The following is a 15,625-nucleotide window of genomic DNA, read 5'->3' on the forward strand; positions in this document are numbered from 1 at the left end:
CATCTGGTATCCTTGAGTCTGCCAGAACTGAACAAAGCAGAATCTCTGCCATGTCTTCTCTGGATCCCCGGGCTGCTCAGCATGTGATGGAGGAGCTCTTTTTAGAGAGATCATAGCACGGAAACCACACTTGCAGAGCCCCACCCCCACCCCCCCATGTAGTTTGATGTATGTAAATTCACCCGTCCATATAATAAGCTACATTGCAGATGAAGCCCATTTTGGGTTTATCATGATTGTGATGTGGCAAGCATGATGCTTTTCAGTATTTTAACTTATTTGCATATCAACCTTAAAGGCACAGTAAAAACAGCTTGTTTAATTTTATAGGAAAATGTTAAGTTGTATTGAACAAATTAATTATGACTGATTTATAAATTAAACCATTTAATTGGGGGGGGTCATAATACAAGTAAAATGGAGGAATATAATCCCTTTAAACAGTGATTGAAACCAGCTCTGTACTTATTTGAATGTCTGCAAGGTAAGGACAATAGTTGCAAAATGAACATGGTTCAGCCAGCTGTGCTGTCTTTTATTTTATTTATTTATTTTGTTACCTCTGTGTGGAAATCTAAGAGGAAGGAGATGATCAAAGCCACATGGCTGTGACAGACTGTTGAAGACACAGTGAATGAACGTCATTACATGTGGAATGGGTTGAGAGTACGTTCGGGAATGCGTTGGAGAAAATTCACTCTCGAGCTGAGACTGCCAGACCTCGCTTCAGGCAGCTACACCACTGCATAAAGTTTGGAATCACTGTCGTTTTTATGATTAGTTATGTCGTTCAATAATTACTCTGACAGAGCACCAGATATTTTATTCGATTTTTATTTGTTATTCTGGACATTAAATATATTAGATTTTCTTTCCAAATACTAGTTTTATTTGAATAACCCCCCCCCCCCCACCCCAAACTTTTCTGGACATTAATTTTATTAGAACGTTATTATAACTTTTATTATACAGCCTTCTCACTCATACTTGGGCTGTGCACACACTTCTAGATGTAGCCAATCAACCAAGACATGTTTAGTGTCCCAAATCTGCGTCTTGACTTCTAGCACTTGAACTACGAGGTAATGTAGCCAGCAAGTAATGGAAGCTTATACCCGCCAAATTAGCTTGGTGTTGACCATGTGGAGATGTTCAGTATCTCTAGTCGACTTAAGTTTTTCTGACGCTGCATGTCTCACTGTTACCTATAAACATGGCCTGAACTAGATTAGTATTCCCGGAAAGAGTAGCATGATTGTCTTGAAGCCTGAGAATTTAGTAGCACAGCCCTTTTAGTGACAGTTTAGGCAGTGCTGTTTAAAAAGAAAGGTGGATTCATGTTTGTAATGAGATCATATGTGTTAATCAGATCAGCTCAGGAGAGTATATCCAGATGTCCGGCCGTGCTGGGAGGAGAGGGATGGACGAGAGAGGAATAGTCATTTTCATGGTGGACGAGAAGATGAGCCCGGCTGTGGGAAAACAACTGTTAAAGGTAACGCTGTAAAGCACAACACAAAAGATTACAAAAAATAGCTAGCTTTGAGTTTTTTTTTTTTTTATTATTTCCTGCATATTTTAATTGTGTATGAGAACAAAGATCAAGAACATTTTTGGCCTCAACTGTTAACTTGCCATTTTGGAGATACTTGTTTGTTATTTGGACAGCAACATATGCTGATGGTCATCTTAATATACCCATTCTGTAGTGTCGCTCACATTGGTGATTTAAAAGGATCTGTGTAAAGATGAATATTAGTGCACTCATTCACATGACAGTCACTGTGTTTTTGGGATCTTGTGTAAAAGGTGACGAGTGCTCCAGCATTGCACGTCCGACTAGCTCCAGTTTAGCTTTAGCTCTAGCTCATCTGAAGGGGCAGCATCACTAAAACCTAATTGCCTGCCCTGTTTTGATTAATGTAAACATGGTTTACAGAATCCTGTTTATTTTTTTCATATTTTCTCACGTCTACACTAAACATCTTGCAAAGCCAGTTTAAATATTTATCATTCAGAAACAATTTCTTCTGTTTGCTTCAGAGTTCTAATTTGTGCATCTGAAGCTTTTAGTCTGTTAGTATGTGGTGTAGTCTTAGAGATGCTGCCAGATGGCCTGAACTGAAAGTTTGATTGACACAGCAACAGTAATTAAGGGTGGCGGGACTTCTTCAGAAGTGTCTTTCCTTGTTTCTCTGTGTCTTGCTGGTTTATACAGTCTGAATGGTCATTATACAGTTTTTGAGAGGAAATGTCCAATTATATGTGGAAGCTGTAAACACAAAGAAAAGCCTCCTTATAATCCAGGCTGTAAAAGCGTGAAGTGTTTTCAGATGGATTTATTCCAGTAAAGCTGAACTCATCATGAGTAAATGGTGACCATTTCTTCAGAAGTTAAGATTAACGACACATTGATACCAATAAAAAAGTATAACTAATGTAATGCTGATTTTATTCCATCTCTCGTATGCTCTCGCTCTGTCACTGCAGTTCTGTATAAATACGATTTGTTGGCATGACTTATGTGCAATGTTGCCAAAGCAGCACAGTCAACAATGAAACATGCAGAATAGTAAAACCTTAATTTTATATTAATGCGTCATTGCAAATGACGTTGGGACAGGGGCAACAAAAGGCTGGTAAAGTTGTGTAATGCTTAAACACCTGGTGGTTAATTAACAAACAGGTTAGTAACATGATTGTATATAAAAAGAGCATCCCAGAGAGGCGGAGTCTTTCAGAAATAAAGATGAGGAGGGGTTCACCACTCTGTGAAAGACTGCAGGCCAATAGTGCAACAACTCACAAACGTTTCTCAATGTAAAATATTAAAGAACTTTTGTTTTTCATCTACTATACATGACATTCTCACATCCTCTGAATCTTTTAATGTCTATATGCAAGGGACACGGCTGAAAACCAGTATTTGCTGGCTGTGATCTTTGGGCCCTCAGGTGGCACTGCATTAAAAACAGACATGATTCTGTAGTGGAAATTACTGCATGGGCTCAAACACTTCTGAAAAACACTGTCTGTGAAAACAGTTCATTGTTGCATCCACAAATGCAAGTTAAAACTCTAAAATGCAAAGAAGAAACCATATATAAACAGGATGCTGTAATGCTGCCACCTTGTCTGGGCCCGAGGTCATTTAAAATGGACTGAAGGGAAATGGGGAAAGTGAAGGGAAGTGGTCCAGCGAGTCATTTGAAGTTCTTTTTGGAAATCATTGTGTCCCCTCTGGACACATTCATGATTGTATAGTGGTGTGCTGTAGGGCACTTGACATGGGTGATGCGCACATCTGTGAAGGCACCATTTAATGATGAACAATATACATGATTTTCAACATATGCTGACATCCAGACAATATCTTTTTCATGGAAGACCTTGCTTTTTCAGCAATAGTCCGAGTGCTAAACTGGCCTGCCTGCAGTCCAGACCGGTCACCACTGAAAACATTTGATGTATTATAAAATGAAAAATTTGAGGAGACCCTGAAATGTTGAGCAGCTGGAATCCAGTGTTAAGTAAGAGTAGGAAAACATTTCACTTACAAAACTACAGCAGTTGGTCTCCTCAGTTCCCAAACATTTATTTTTGTTATGAGAAGACGTGACTTTTTTTTGGGATGTGTTGTTGACAATAAACTCAAAGTGGACATGTATATATTTCAAAAAAGGATAACATTTCTCAGTTTCAACATTTTTATTTTTTGTCTTTGTACTATTTTCAATTAATATATGGTTTAAATGATTTGCACACCATTTTAATTTTTTTATTTACATTTTGCACAGCATCACAACCTTTTTTTGAAAATGGGGTTGTAATAAAACAGAACAGTCAAGCAGATAAACATTTACGTTTACCTCTTTTATAATGAGTGTTTTTGGGCTAAATACTAACACTGCAGTTGTCAGCTCTGCACAGTGGGATGCAATCCAGATATGTCTTGCTGCTCCAGATAGCCAGCTAACAGGCCTGCAGTAGCATTTATTACTGATATTAAAAGGAGTGCGTGCATGTGTGCTGGCTGGCTGGCTGTCCAGAGCAGTATAATCCTGCACCGGCCATTGAAGCCTAGGTTTCTGAATTTAGTGAATTTAGTACACTAAATTGTATAAATAGTACACTATTTATAGTTTGGTATACATCTCTTTTGAGCTGCAGGAAAAACCTTAATCAAGCCTCCACTGAGACTTCACCAAAACATTGTCTTTATTTTAAGTTGACTTATTATTTTTAAGTCCATCTGCTCCCCCAAACTACTCAGTGCCTTGTCCTTGTTGTGGTTGCCAGATTGGGCAGGATTTTGTGTGCGGGTTTGTCCATTTAGTGTTCATGTGTAAATGCATATATGGACAAAATTATTGGCCTTTACACATTATGCCTACAGGAGCTTATGACATCCCATTTTAAGTCCATAGGCATTAATATGAAGTTGGTCCTTCCTTTGCAGCTATAACAGCTTCCAATATTCTGGGAAGGTTTCTGCAAGATGTTGGCGTGTGACTGGGGAATTTTTGCCCATTCGTGATGGCAGACACTGATATTGGACGAGAGAGCCTGGCTAGCAATCTCTGTTCTAGTTCATTCCAAAGGTGTTCATTGGGGTTGAGGTCAGGGTTCTGTGAGGGCCAGTCAAGGTCTTCCACACCAAACTCACCCAGTTATGCTATTATGGACCTTGCTTTGTGCACTGGGGCTCAGTCTTGCTGGAACAGAAAAGGACCTTCCTCTAAACTGTGCTCACAAAGTTGGAAGCATAGAATTGTCCAAAATGTCTTGTTCTAAACATTAAGATTTCCCTTCACACACACTCTCCTCTTCAGTTTCCTCATATGTACTCAGCCTGTTACAACTCTAAACAAAGAGGTGTAGCTCTATTAATTAACAAAAGGATAAACTTCTCTATTAGAAACACGATAACAGACCCCAAAGGTAGATTTATAATACTTAATCTATCTATTCAGAATATAGTTTTATGTATTGCCAGTATATATGTACCAAATGTTGATGATCCCTCCTTCTTTCATACCTTCTTCACCTCACTTGCTGATCACTCTGACACCACACTTGTAATAGGAGGGGACTTCAACCTGGTACTTAATGCAGAGATTGACAGGCTCAGTACAGCAGTGAGTCAAAGAAACTGGCAGTCTGCAGACATTCTTAAACAATACATGAAGGATTTTGGTCTTTGCGATGCTTGGCGCTCACATCACCCCACTCTGAGAGATTATAGTTTCTTCTCACAAGTACATCAATGTAGTCAAGTACATCACTCCCGCTGCCGCTTAGATTACTTTTTAGTCAGTAGCTCCATGATGACGGAAATCACAGACACTCAGATACATCCCATCACTATTAGTGATCACGCACCTGTATCTATGTCTCTGACACAGAAACGAGTTACACCACCAACTAGGAACTGGAGATTTAATACATCATTACTTAAAGAACAAGATTTCATTAATTATTTTAAACGAGAGTGGGCTATATACTTAGAACAAAATAATCTGCCGGAAATATCGCCATGTGTTCTATGGGAAGCAGGAAAGGCAGTAATGCGGGGTAAAATAATTTCTTACTGCGCACATAAGAAAGATAAAGAAAAAACACTTATTAGAATTGGAACAGAAAATTAAATCTTTAGAAAATGCCTATGCTGCATCACCACAAGAAAATATAATTAACAGCCTGAGGAAACTTAAATTGGAATTAAATGAAATACTTGATAAGAAGACACAATTTATGTTGCAGAGGTTGCGTCTGGAAAACTTTGAACATGGAAATAAATCTGGAAAATTCCTGGCCAATCAGTTAAAACTGAATAAAGAAAAAACAGCTATTCACTCTATTAAAGACTCGGTCGGTAATATTACTCATGACCCACAACAAATAAATAACTCCTTTTAAAGACTTTTATGAAGCCTTATACTCATCACAGATTAATCCATCTGATGCTGAAATTGAAGAATTTCTTAATGACATAAATCTTCCTAAATTAAATGAGGATCAGATTACAACTCTTGATTCACCGTTTTCATCATCTGAATTCTATAAGGCAATACAGCACCTTCCAAATAATAAAGCCCCAGGCCCAGACGGTTTCCCAGCAGAATTCTATAAAGAATTTTGGCCTGTGTTAGAACCTACTTTTTTCAGGATGGTGACTCAAATCAAGAATAACCACAAAATCTCTCCAAACATGAACTTGGCCAACATTAGCCTGCTTCTTAAACCAGGCAAAGACCCAACACTTCCATCTAGCTATCGCCCAATCTCTCTTATTAATGTAGACCTTAAAATTATTTGCAAAGTTCTCGCAAGAAGATTAGAAAAAGTCACTCCATCTATTATACATTCGGACCAAACAGGTTTTATCAAGGGCCGGCACTCGGCCGATAACACACGCCGACTAATAAATATAATAGATTACTGTTCCATTAACAAATTAGAAAAAATAGTAGTCTCTTTAGATGCAGAGAAAGCATTCGATAGGGTAAATTGGAAATTTCTGTTAGCAGTTCTACATAAATTTGGATTTGGCCCATCCTTTATAAACTGGATCGAAACATTATACAGCTCTCCAAATGCACGGGTTAGGACAAATGATCTTATCTCACAAAGCTTCAGTCTGCAGAGGGGAACTAGACAAGGTTGCCCACTCTCTCCCTCAATGTTTATCATCTTCATTGAGCCACTAGCAGCAAAAATCCAACAGAATGTAAACATCAAAGGAATCCAAACAGAAAATACAGACCATAAAATAAGCCTTTATGCTGATGATGTATTACTTTTCCTCGGGAACTCACAAACCGCTCTTCTAAAGACAATCACACTTATAGATAAGTTCTCATCTGTATCAGATTACTCCATTAATTGGAGTAAATCAACAGTTTTGCCTCTGAATTGTAAATTTCAGAACATCATAACTACATCACTACAGTCGGGCAACATTAGATATCTAGGTATAAATTTTTCTCCCAGGCTGTTAGATCTGGTACGACTGAACCATATTCCTCTACTAAAAACAATAGAGGACGATCTCAAACGTTGGAACTCTCTACCTATATCTCTCATGGGGAGAGTTGCCACAATAAAAATGATGATTCTGCCTAAATTAAATTATCTGTTCTTAATGATCCCTAATAAACCTTCTATTGCTTGGTTTAAGTCGCTAGACTCATATATTTCTAAATTTTTATGGAAAAGTAAAACATCTGGAATAAGCTTGAAGACTTTACAAAAGCTAAAATGCAGCGGTGGTCTAGAACTACCAAATTTTTATCCCTATTTTTTAGCCAATAGACTACAGTATGTTTCAAGGTGGATGAAATCAAACCGTTCAGACAGTCCATGGCTGGATCTGGAACAAACACTCTGTGGGAAATTGAAAATATCTGACTTACCTCTCATTAGCTCCAGCAATAAACATTACAATTGCTTTAAAAGCCTTACAATAAGCACCACCCTGATAGCCTGGTGGGAATTCTTAAAGATGGCTAAGTCTTCACTAATCCCTTGTAAATTAACACCCATTTGAAACAATCCCGATATATGTCGGAAAAAGACAGTACTGAATTTTTCAGAATGGCAAGAAAAAGGAATAAATAATTTAGAACATGTTATTCATGATGGGACCTTTTATTTCATTTGAAGATCGTATTTTAAAATATGAAATTAGCAGTAGCAAATTTCTGGAATATCACCAATTGAGGTCCATCATACAGGCAAGATTTAATCTAAATCATCTAAATCTAGAAATCCCTGTGTGGATAACAGACTTTCTAAACCTCTATACCCCTAAACTGTTATCAAAAATATACAAGTTATTATTAAAAATTAATGATTCAATATCCCTTCCAATTACAAAATGGGAGAGAGATCTTTCCATCATCCCGGATGAAAACTTCTGGACACAGATATGTCTAAACACTTTTTTAAATGACTAAAAATCCAAATTTACAACTTTATACAATACAAAACTCTCCATAGAATACATTATACAGGGCACAGAATGTTCCAAATGGGCCTCAGAGAAACAAATATATGCACTAACTGCACAGGTAATTATACTGAAAATTATATGCATGCTATATGGTCTTGCATGCCTGTTCAGAGATTTTGGCAGACAATATGTGAAGAGGGTGTCTGATGGCTCTTGGACTGGAGATGGGGGCTGCCGCTCTGCGGTTTCTGTGTGCAGGCCCTGTTGTTGATGGTGGGGGGCCTGGATGTGTGCGCTCACGGTCTTGGGGTGGGGATCTGGGGGCCCGTGGGGGTGGGTGCTGGCCCCGTCCGGGGGGCTGGCCTCCTCTGTGAGGGCCGGGGTCTAGGGCCTTGGCGCCTGGGGTCGCCCGTCTCCCGTTTGGGCTCCTCCCTGCGCTGGAAGGGTCTGTGCCCCCCTGGGCGCTGGGCTGGGTGGTGGGGGGGTCTGGGGCGCGCCGGGGTGTCTGTCTGGCATTCCGGGTTTCTGGATGCCTCCCGGGAGGAGGGGTGGGGCACTCAAGTAGGTGGACAACCACATAGGGCCGGTTGGTTCTGGACCCAGGACCACTGTGTCTGCGTGTATATGGGTGGGTGTGAAGTTTGTTGCGGGTGAGTGTGTTTGTGTTGGTATGTGTGTGTGTGTGTGTGTGTGTGTGTTTGTATGTGTTTGTATTGTAATTGTGAGTATGTGTATTGTCATTGTGAGTATGCCTATTGTAATCGTGAGTATGTGTATGTGCGGTAATTGTTGTCTCTTGTGTGCGTGTGGGGGTGTATGTTTTGTGCTGTGGCAGCTGTGTGGGCGGGCGCTGGCCTGGAGCACAGTGGTGTCCTGGGGGCGTGGCCGCTTCGGGACCAGGACCGGCCTTCCCTGCACCGCGGCCGGGTGTAGGAAACCGGGGTGCCTAGTGAGCTAGCGCCAGCTGGCTCTCTTCCTCCGAGGGGTAGTTCTCTGCCTCTCGGTCTTTCTTATCCTGACCCTTCCCCTCCTCCCACTCAGTCAAACATCACACTACACATGGGGGTTCTGGGGGAGGGGGGCCCATGCTGCAGTGAGTAGGGCCACCTACCTGGCTCTGCTCGCGGTGATGCGTGATGTCCCACTCCTCCCCTTTTTTCCCCCCCTTACAGTGACACATTTCATGACACAGTACAGTACACACAGGGCTTTGGGGGGCAGGTGTGTCACTCAGTGGATGGTGGGTGGCGCTGCTGAGGTGACCTCACTTATCTGCTCACTGCTACCTGCCCCTCAATTTTATTTACACATTAGACATTGAGGGCCTTGGGGGGCAGTGTGGCAGTGTGCTGTTATTCAGCACGTGTGTGTGTGTGTGTGTGTGTGGACAGCTGGGCCTGGGTCTATGACTTGCTGAGCCTGGACATCTGTGGTACATGGTGGTGGGCAGGAGTTACCCCTCCCCACCGCTCCCCGACGCCTGCCGGGGGGGTGGGCTGCTCATTGCCTCTGGCTCTCCGGTCACTTGCCCTTTGTCTGTGGGCGCTCTGTCTGGGGCCTCCATTCTTCGTCCTCTGGGGCGTGCACGCGGTGGCCATCGGGGCGTGTGGCCTCAGGTCTCCTGAGTTCCTAATGGGCTGTGGATGGTCCGGGCCCCCCGGGTCCTTCCCTATCTGTCTCTGGACCACGGGGGCATGGTTGCGGCTTCTTGCCCTCATTGCTGAGCACATTCCATGACACAACACGTGGATGCGTATACACACACATACACATTGCTGCAAACAGTAGAATTGTGTGTGGTGGGTGGGTGTATATGTATATATGCATATTTATAGATATGTAAACATGTGTATATATGTAGCAGCAAATAGTAGAATTATGTCTGGGTGTATATATGTATAGATATGTGAATATGTATATGTATGTATATCTGTATAATTGTTTTTTTTTTCCCTTCTCTTTTTTAAAATTAATTAATTAATTAATTTTTATTTAGTTGTCTGTTTATTTACTTATTTTATTTGTTTTTTTCTTTTTCTTTTTTATTTATTTAAAAAAATTCTATTTATTTATTTACTTATTTAATTATCATTATTATGATTTATTATTATTATTATTATTATTATTATTATTATTATTATTTTTATTTATTTATTTATTTATTTATTTATTTATTTTTTTGTCTTTTGTCCCTTCTTCTCTCTTTCCTGTCCTCTTTAATTGCCTGTCAGGCCTGGCCAAACAAATAAAATACAAACTTTAACAACAATAGGCTTTAGTAACCTATAGAGCTTTTTCTTGTGAAAACAAATATGTTTGGTACATCAGTACATTCGGATTACCATTCCGATTGCAAAGATGGCCAGACATGACAGGTTTAAAAAAAAAAACAAAAAAAAAAAACAAAAAACTGGAAGTTCACTGGAAGTTGTCTAGGCCAATCCCTGAAAAACAATGCCACAGCATTATCCCTCCTCCTGGGCTTCCAGGCCAACTTGGAGATATAATCCCTCCAGCAGGTCCTAGGGCGACTCCGGGGTCTTGGCCCGGTACGCTGTGCCTGGTACACCCCCACGGGAGGTGTCCAGGGGCATCTGGATCAGATGCCCGAGCCACCTCAGCTGGCTCCTTTCAATGCGGAGGAGTAGCGGCTCTACTCTGAGCTTCTCCCGGATGACCTAGCTCCTCACTCTGTCAAATAGTGTAGCCCGTCACCCTACGAAGAAAGCTCATTTCCACAGCTTGTATTCGCAATCTTGTTCTTTCGGTCACTACCCACAGCTCATGACCACAGAGCTTCGCCTTTTGGCTCAACTGTGTCTTCACTGCTACAGTCCGGTACAGTGACCGCATTATTGCTGCCACCTGTCCCAGCCTGCGGCCAATCTCACGATCCCTCTTCCCATCGCTCTTGAACAAGACCCCAAGATACTTAAACTCCTCCACCTGAGGCAAGTCCTTTCCCCTTACGTGGAGTGGGCATGCCATCCTTTTCTGGGCCAAGACCATGGACTTGGACTTGGAGGTGCTGACCCACATACCAACCGCTTCACACTCTGCTGCAAACCACTCCAGCGATCGCTGGAGGCATCTGTGTGATTCTCCCAAAAGAATCTCATCTGCAAATAGCAGAGACGCCACCTTCTGGCCTCCACACATAATGCCCTCCTGACCCCGGCTATGCCCTGACCATGAAGATCACGAACAGGAGTGGAGACAGGCCACTAAGGAGCTTACCAACTACTTCAGTGACCTTCACCAGGGAAATGGAACTTGACACACCAGAAGCCTCTGGCCCTGACTCCCGTGAAAGAGGCATGTCTCCCAGATTAAGGAGTTCCTCAAAGTGCTTCTTCCACCGACTGACAATATCCTCATTTGAAGTCGGAGTTTCTCCACCCTTGCCGAATACAGCTTGGGTGCATTCACCTTGACCGCTCCCGAGTCACCGGGCAGTTGTCCACAACCTCTGTGAGGCCGAATGAAAGTCTTCCCAAACTCCTCCCATGCCCTAGATTTTGCTTCTGCCACTGTTGCGGCTGCCATCTTTCTTGCCTGTCGGTACCTCTCTGCGGAATCAGGAGTCCTTCGGGCCATCCAGACCCTAAAGGCCTCATTCTTCGGCTTGGCAGCCTCCCTCACCACCATGAGATTCTTGGGTTACCGCCCCGACAGGCACCCATGAGTTTTGGCCACAGCTGCGCCTGGCAGCTTCTGCAGTGGAGGTTTTGAACAGGGTCCATTTAGACTCTGTCTCCCCTACCTCCTCCGGGACATGAGAGAAACTCTCCTGGAGGTGGGAGTTGAAATCATTCTGAGCTCCGACAGTCGTTCCCAGCACACCTTCACTATTCTCTTCGGCCTACCGGGTCTGACCCTCAGTCTTCTCTGCCATCTGATCCAACTCACCAGAAGATGATCAGTTGCCAGCTCAGCACCTCTCTCCACCCGAGTGTCCAGAACATATGGTCCCAAGTCAGATGAAATGACAACACAGTCGATCATTGAGCTTTGGCCTAAGGAGCTCTGGTACCATGTACACTTATGAATATCCTTGTGTTCGAACTTGGTGTTCGTTATGGACAATCCATGCCTGGCACAGAAGTCCAATAACAATTCACCATTCGGGTTTAGATCAGGTAGGCCGTTCTCCCCAGTCACGGCTCTCTAGGTCTCCCAGTCATTGCCAACGTGAGCACTGAAATCTCCCAGTAAGACTGGAGTCTGTAGGCGGGACCCTTTCCAGAACCCCGCCCACTTGCTCCAAGAAAGCCAAATTCTCTGACCTGTTGTTTGGTGCATAAGCACAGACAAAGTTTTCCTCTCTGCTATTTTAATTTGCATTGCATGGTTGCCAGCCTGGAGCTCGTGAGTATCCCCACACCCGCCTGGAGCCTCTCACCCTGTGCAACCCCTGAGTAGGAGAGGTACCAAACCTATCTAGGAGTTTGGTTCCAGAGCCGACACTGGGTGGAGGTGAGCTCAACTATATCTAGTTGGTACCTCTCAACCTCCTGCACAAGCTCTGGCTGTTCCCCCCCGGTGAGGTTACGTTCCACGTACCAAGAGCCGGTTTCTGTCGCAGGGGCCTAGGCAACCAAGGGCCTCCCTGCAATCTCCCACTGCCTGTATGGCACTGCACTGCTCCCCCATGCTGGACCTTGCATTTGTTGGGCCCACATGGTCTCCCCACGTTACCTCTTCAGGCTAAGCCTGGCCAGGTTACGTGGGCTGCCTGGCCACCAGGCGCACGCCGAGGAACACTACCCCTAGGCATGGTTCCAGGGGTAGGTCTTGGGGACCCTCTCCTGGGCAAGGCACATGCTTTTCTGTTGTGCATCCATTGTGCTACCAGATAAAGAAGCGTGATTAGTCACTCCACAGAATGTTTCTGCTGCTTCTGAGTCCTGTGCTGGTGTGCTTTACACCACTGCATTTGATGCTTGGCAGTGTGGGCTTGTAGGGCTTGTAGCTGTTTGGCCATGGAAACTCGCACCATGAAGCTCCCAGCATGCAGTTTTGTGCTGATGTTCGGTTTGTCAGCAGTGTGTTGGTGACAGTTATGTACTATGCGCCTCAGCACTCGGTGACCTACTCTGTAATTTTGTCATGTGGTTCTGAGCTGGTGTGGTTCATAAACACATACTTTTTTTTTTTTTTTTTTTTTTTTTTTTTAACTGCTAACAGTTGATCGTGGAATATCTACAAAGGAAGAATTTCACAGACTAACTTGTAACTGTGGTATCTTTTTGCTGTATCACACTCAAATTCAGTGAGCTCTTTAAACAAGATATTCTTTCACAGCTGTTTGAAAAGGCCAACTGCATTTGTATGTTTATTTGATAGAATATTTGAAGATATTGTTGCCCTAGCTAGACCCTGAATGATGCTAAGAGTCTCTAAATTCAATCATTTTAACTCATTCTTCATTTGATTTGTAGTGATGGTCCTAAATGGAAATCTGTATTGTTAAAGAATGCGTTACAAGGTTTATTTTAACAAAACACACTTTTTAAAAAAATCTTAAATATAACTCTCTCTTTCTCCTTCCCTCTCTCTAGGGTTCTGCTGACCCATTGAACAGTGCGTTCCACCTGACCTATAACATGGTGCTGAATCTGCTGCGTGTGGAGGAGATTAACCCTGAGTACATGCTGGAGAAATCCTTCTACCAGTTCCAGCACTACAGGGCAGTACCCGGCGTACTGGACAGTAAGAGAGACACCACATTACTGACCACTTTATTACCACAGTCAGTATGTTTACACTTACCTGATCTCTGTATACTCTTAACACCTTCGGCCGAAGTCTGAGACCTCCAGCCGAAACCAGTGGTTTTGGGGTCTGAGATTTGCATTCCTGTCAGACTCTGGAGCGAGACTATTTCTCAGAATGAAAGAGCACTGATATGAGGTTAAAGTTTATGGTTTTGATTATATTTTTTTTCCTCTCTCTCAGAGATGAAGAACCTGGAGGAGATGTATAATGCAATAGAGATCCCTAATGAGGACAGTGTGGTCACCTACTATAAGATCCGTCAGCAGTTGGCCAAGCTGGGTAAAGAGATCGAGGAGTACATTCGTAAACCCAAATATTGCCTGCCCTTCCTGCAGCCTGGACGACTAGTGAAGGTGATTTTTCACATCTTTTTTTTGTTTTTTTGTTTTATTTATTGTTTAAGAGTGGATGGTATGGCAAAAATATGACCATTTCCTTGTAGATGTTTTCATGATGCACGATGTGTTATTGTTCGGACTGTCAGTTGGAGCCATTTTTGATGAGATACAGAATCGTATACAACAGTTTCTCCATCAATCTGAAGAACCGTTTCACCATGCAATGAAATGTTTATGCATGCAAATGGTTCTTCGAGTGTTCTTTGCTTTAAATAGACAATGTATTTATTAAAGAACCACCTTTTTTAAAAGTGCAGAGCTGAGTGACCATATTTGGCGTCCGATCAGCTACTTGTGTGTCAGTAAAATATCTTTGAGACAGGACTTGTGCAACATAGCTAGAAAGCCTTGGTTCTCAAGGCTGAGAATCGGCATGCAGACTGCAGGTCATGTAGCAACGAAGTCTCGCCTCCCTAGGAGCGAACAAAAAGGCAGACAGAGATTTAAGATGAGCATTTGGAGACGAATGAACTTATTCACATTTATAAGCAGCGCAGTTGGTTTCCTGCTACATTAAATCTGCAATGAGAGACTGTCCAACGCAAAAAAGTAGGGAAAATGTCATCTTTCAAGTTCTCCTGTTCCACCTTAAATGGTGCCGCATTTACATTCGGGTCTCGGGCACCATTTAAGGTGGAATGGGAAAATTTGAACAAGACACTGGCGAACAAGAAGGGACTTCAGCCTCATAAAACAGTTGAATGTTGAGACACGTTTTACAAGAAATTGTTCTACTTTTGAGGAGAATTTCTGTCGGAAAAGTGAGGAAAGCGGCTATAGTTAAAGCAGAGCAAAGTTGGTGTTCTCGTTTGTTTTTTTTAGGCTATACTAAGACATCAGCACATACATCAGTGGTTTGATTTTAGTTAAAAGGACAAAATGGCTCTCCTTAACATTTGGGTTGTGACTCCTGACTTAACCCCCCCCGCAGGTTCATAATTTTAGCTAGAGCACATAATACAGCACTGCCTTTCCTGAAGGAGGTCTTTTCTTTACTAGAGCTTCTTCTTTTGCAGGTTAAAAAGGAAGAGCTGGATTTCGGCTGGGGTGTAGTGGTTAATTTCTCAAAAAAATCAAACGTCAAAGTGAGTTTTGTTCCGTTTTTCTGATTATTTGAATGTGAGGTATGTGTGAATAAAATGGGGTTTTAAAAAGCAGCTAAAACTGGGTTTTTTTTATTTTTTTTAGGCCAGTACAGGCGATCTGGACCCTCTGTATGTAGTGGAGGTTTTGTTGCACTGCAGTAAAGACAGTGTGAAGAACGCTGCAACAGAAGCAGCCAAACCCACTGCAGCTGGAGAGAAAGGAGAGATGCAGGTGAGATGGTTGCAGGGGTCACAGTGTATTAACTGCATGAATTTGGGGACATCAGTTAAATTGTATGTAGAACATATTTAATATTCATGTTCGCTAAGGGTATTTTCATGTATAGTTCTCTTTAAATGAGCTGACCAAGTTCTGTTAAACTGAACCTGAAAGGGAACCAGCTCCAAAT

At 42.4% G+C, this 15,625-nt stretch overlaps 1 protein-coding gene across 1 annotated transcript in view; it reads left to right on the top strand.

Moving 5' to 3' along the window:
* Positions 1-15,625, top strand: part of mtrex (Mtr4 exosome RNA helicase) — a 50,620-nt gene that overhangs the window by 18,660 nt on the left and 16,335 nt on the right. The window contains exons 15-19 of the mRNA XM_017711252.2: positions 1,370-1,495; positions 13,516-13,666; positions 13,913-14,085; positions 15,147-15,215; positions 15,319-15,447. Coding sequence (XP_017566741.1) covers positions 1,370-1,495; positions 13,516-13,666; positions 13,913-14,085; positions 15,147-15,215; positions 15,319-15,447 — 648 coding nt within the window. The remainder of the gene's footprint in view (positions 1-1,369; positions 1,496-13,515; positions 13,667-13,912; positions 14,086-15,146; positions 15,216-15,318; positions 15,448-15,625) is intronic.

Source organism: Pygocentrus nattereri, chromosome 18, assembly GCF_015220715.1.
Source record: "Pygocentrus nattereri isolate fPygNat1 chromosome 18, fPygNat1.pri, whole genome shotgun sequence".
In the NCBI taxonomy this organism is placed as follows: Eukaryota; Metazoa; Chordata; class Actinopteri; order Characiformes; family Serrasalmidae; genus Pygocentrus; species Pygocentrus nattereri.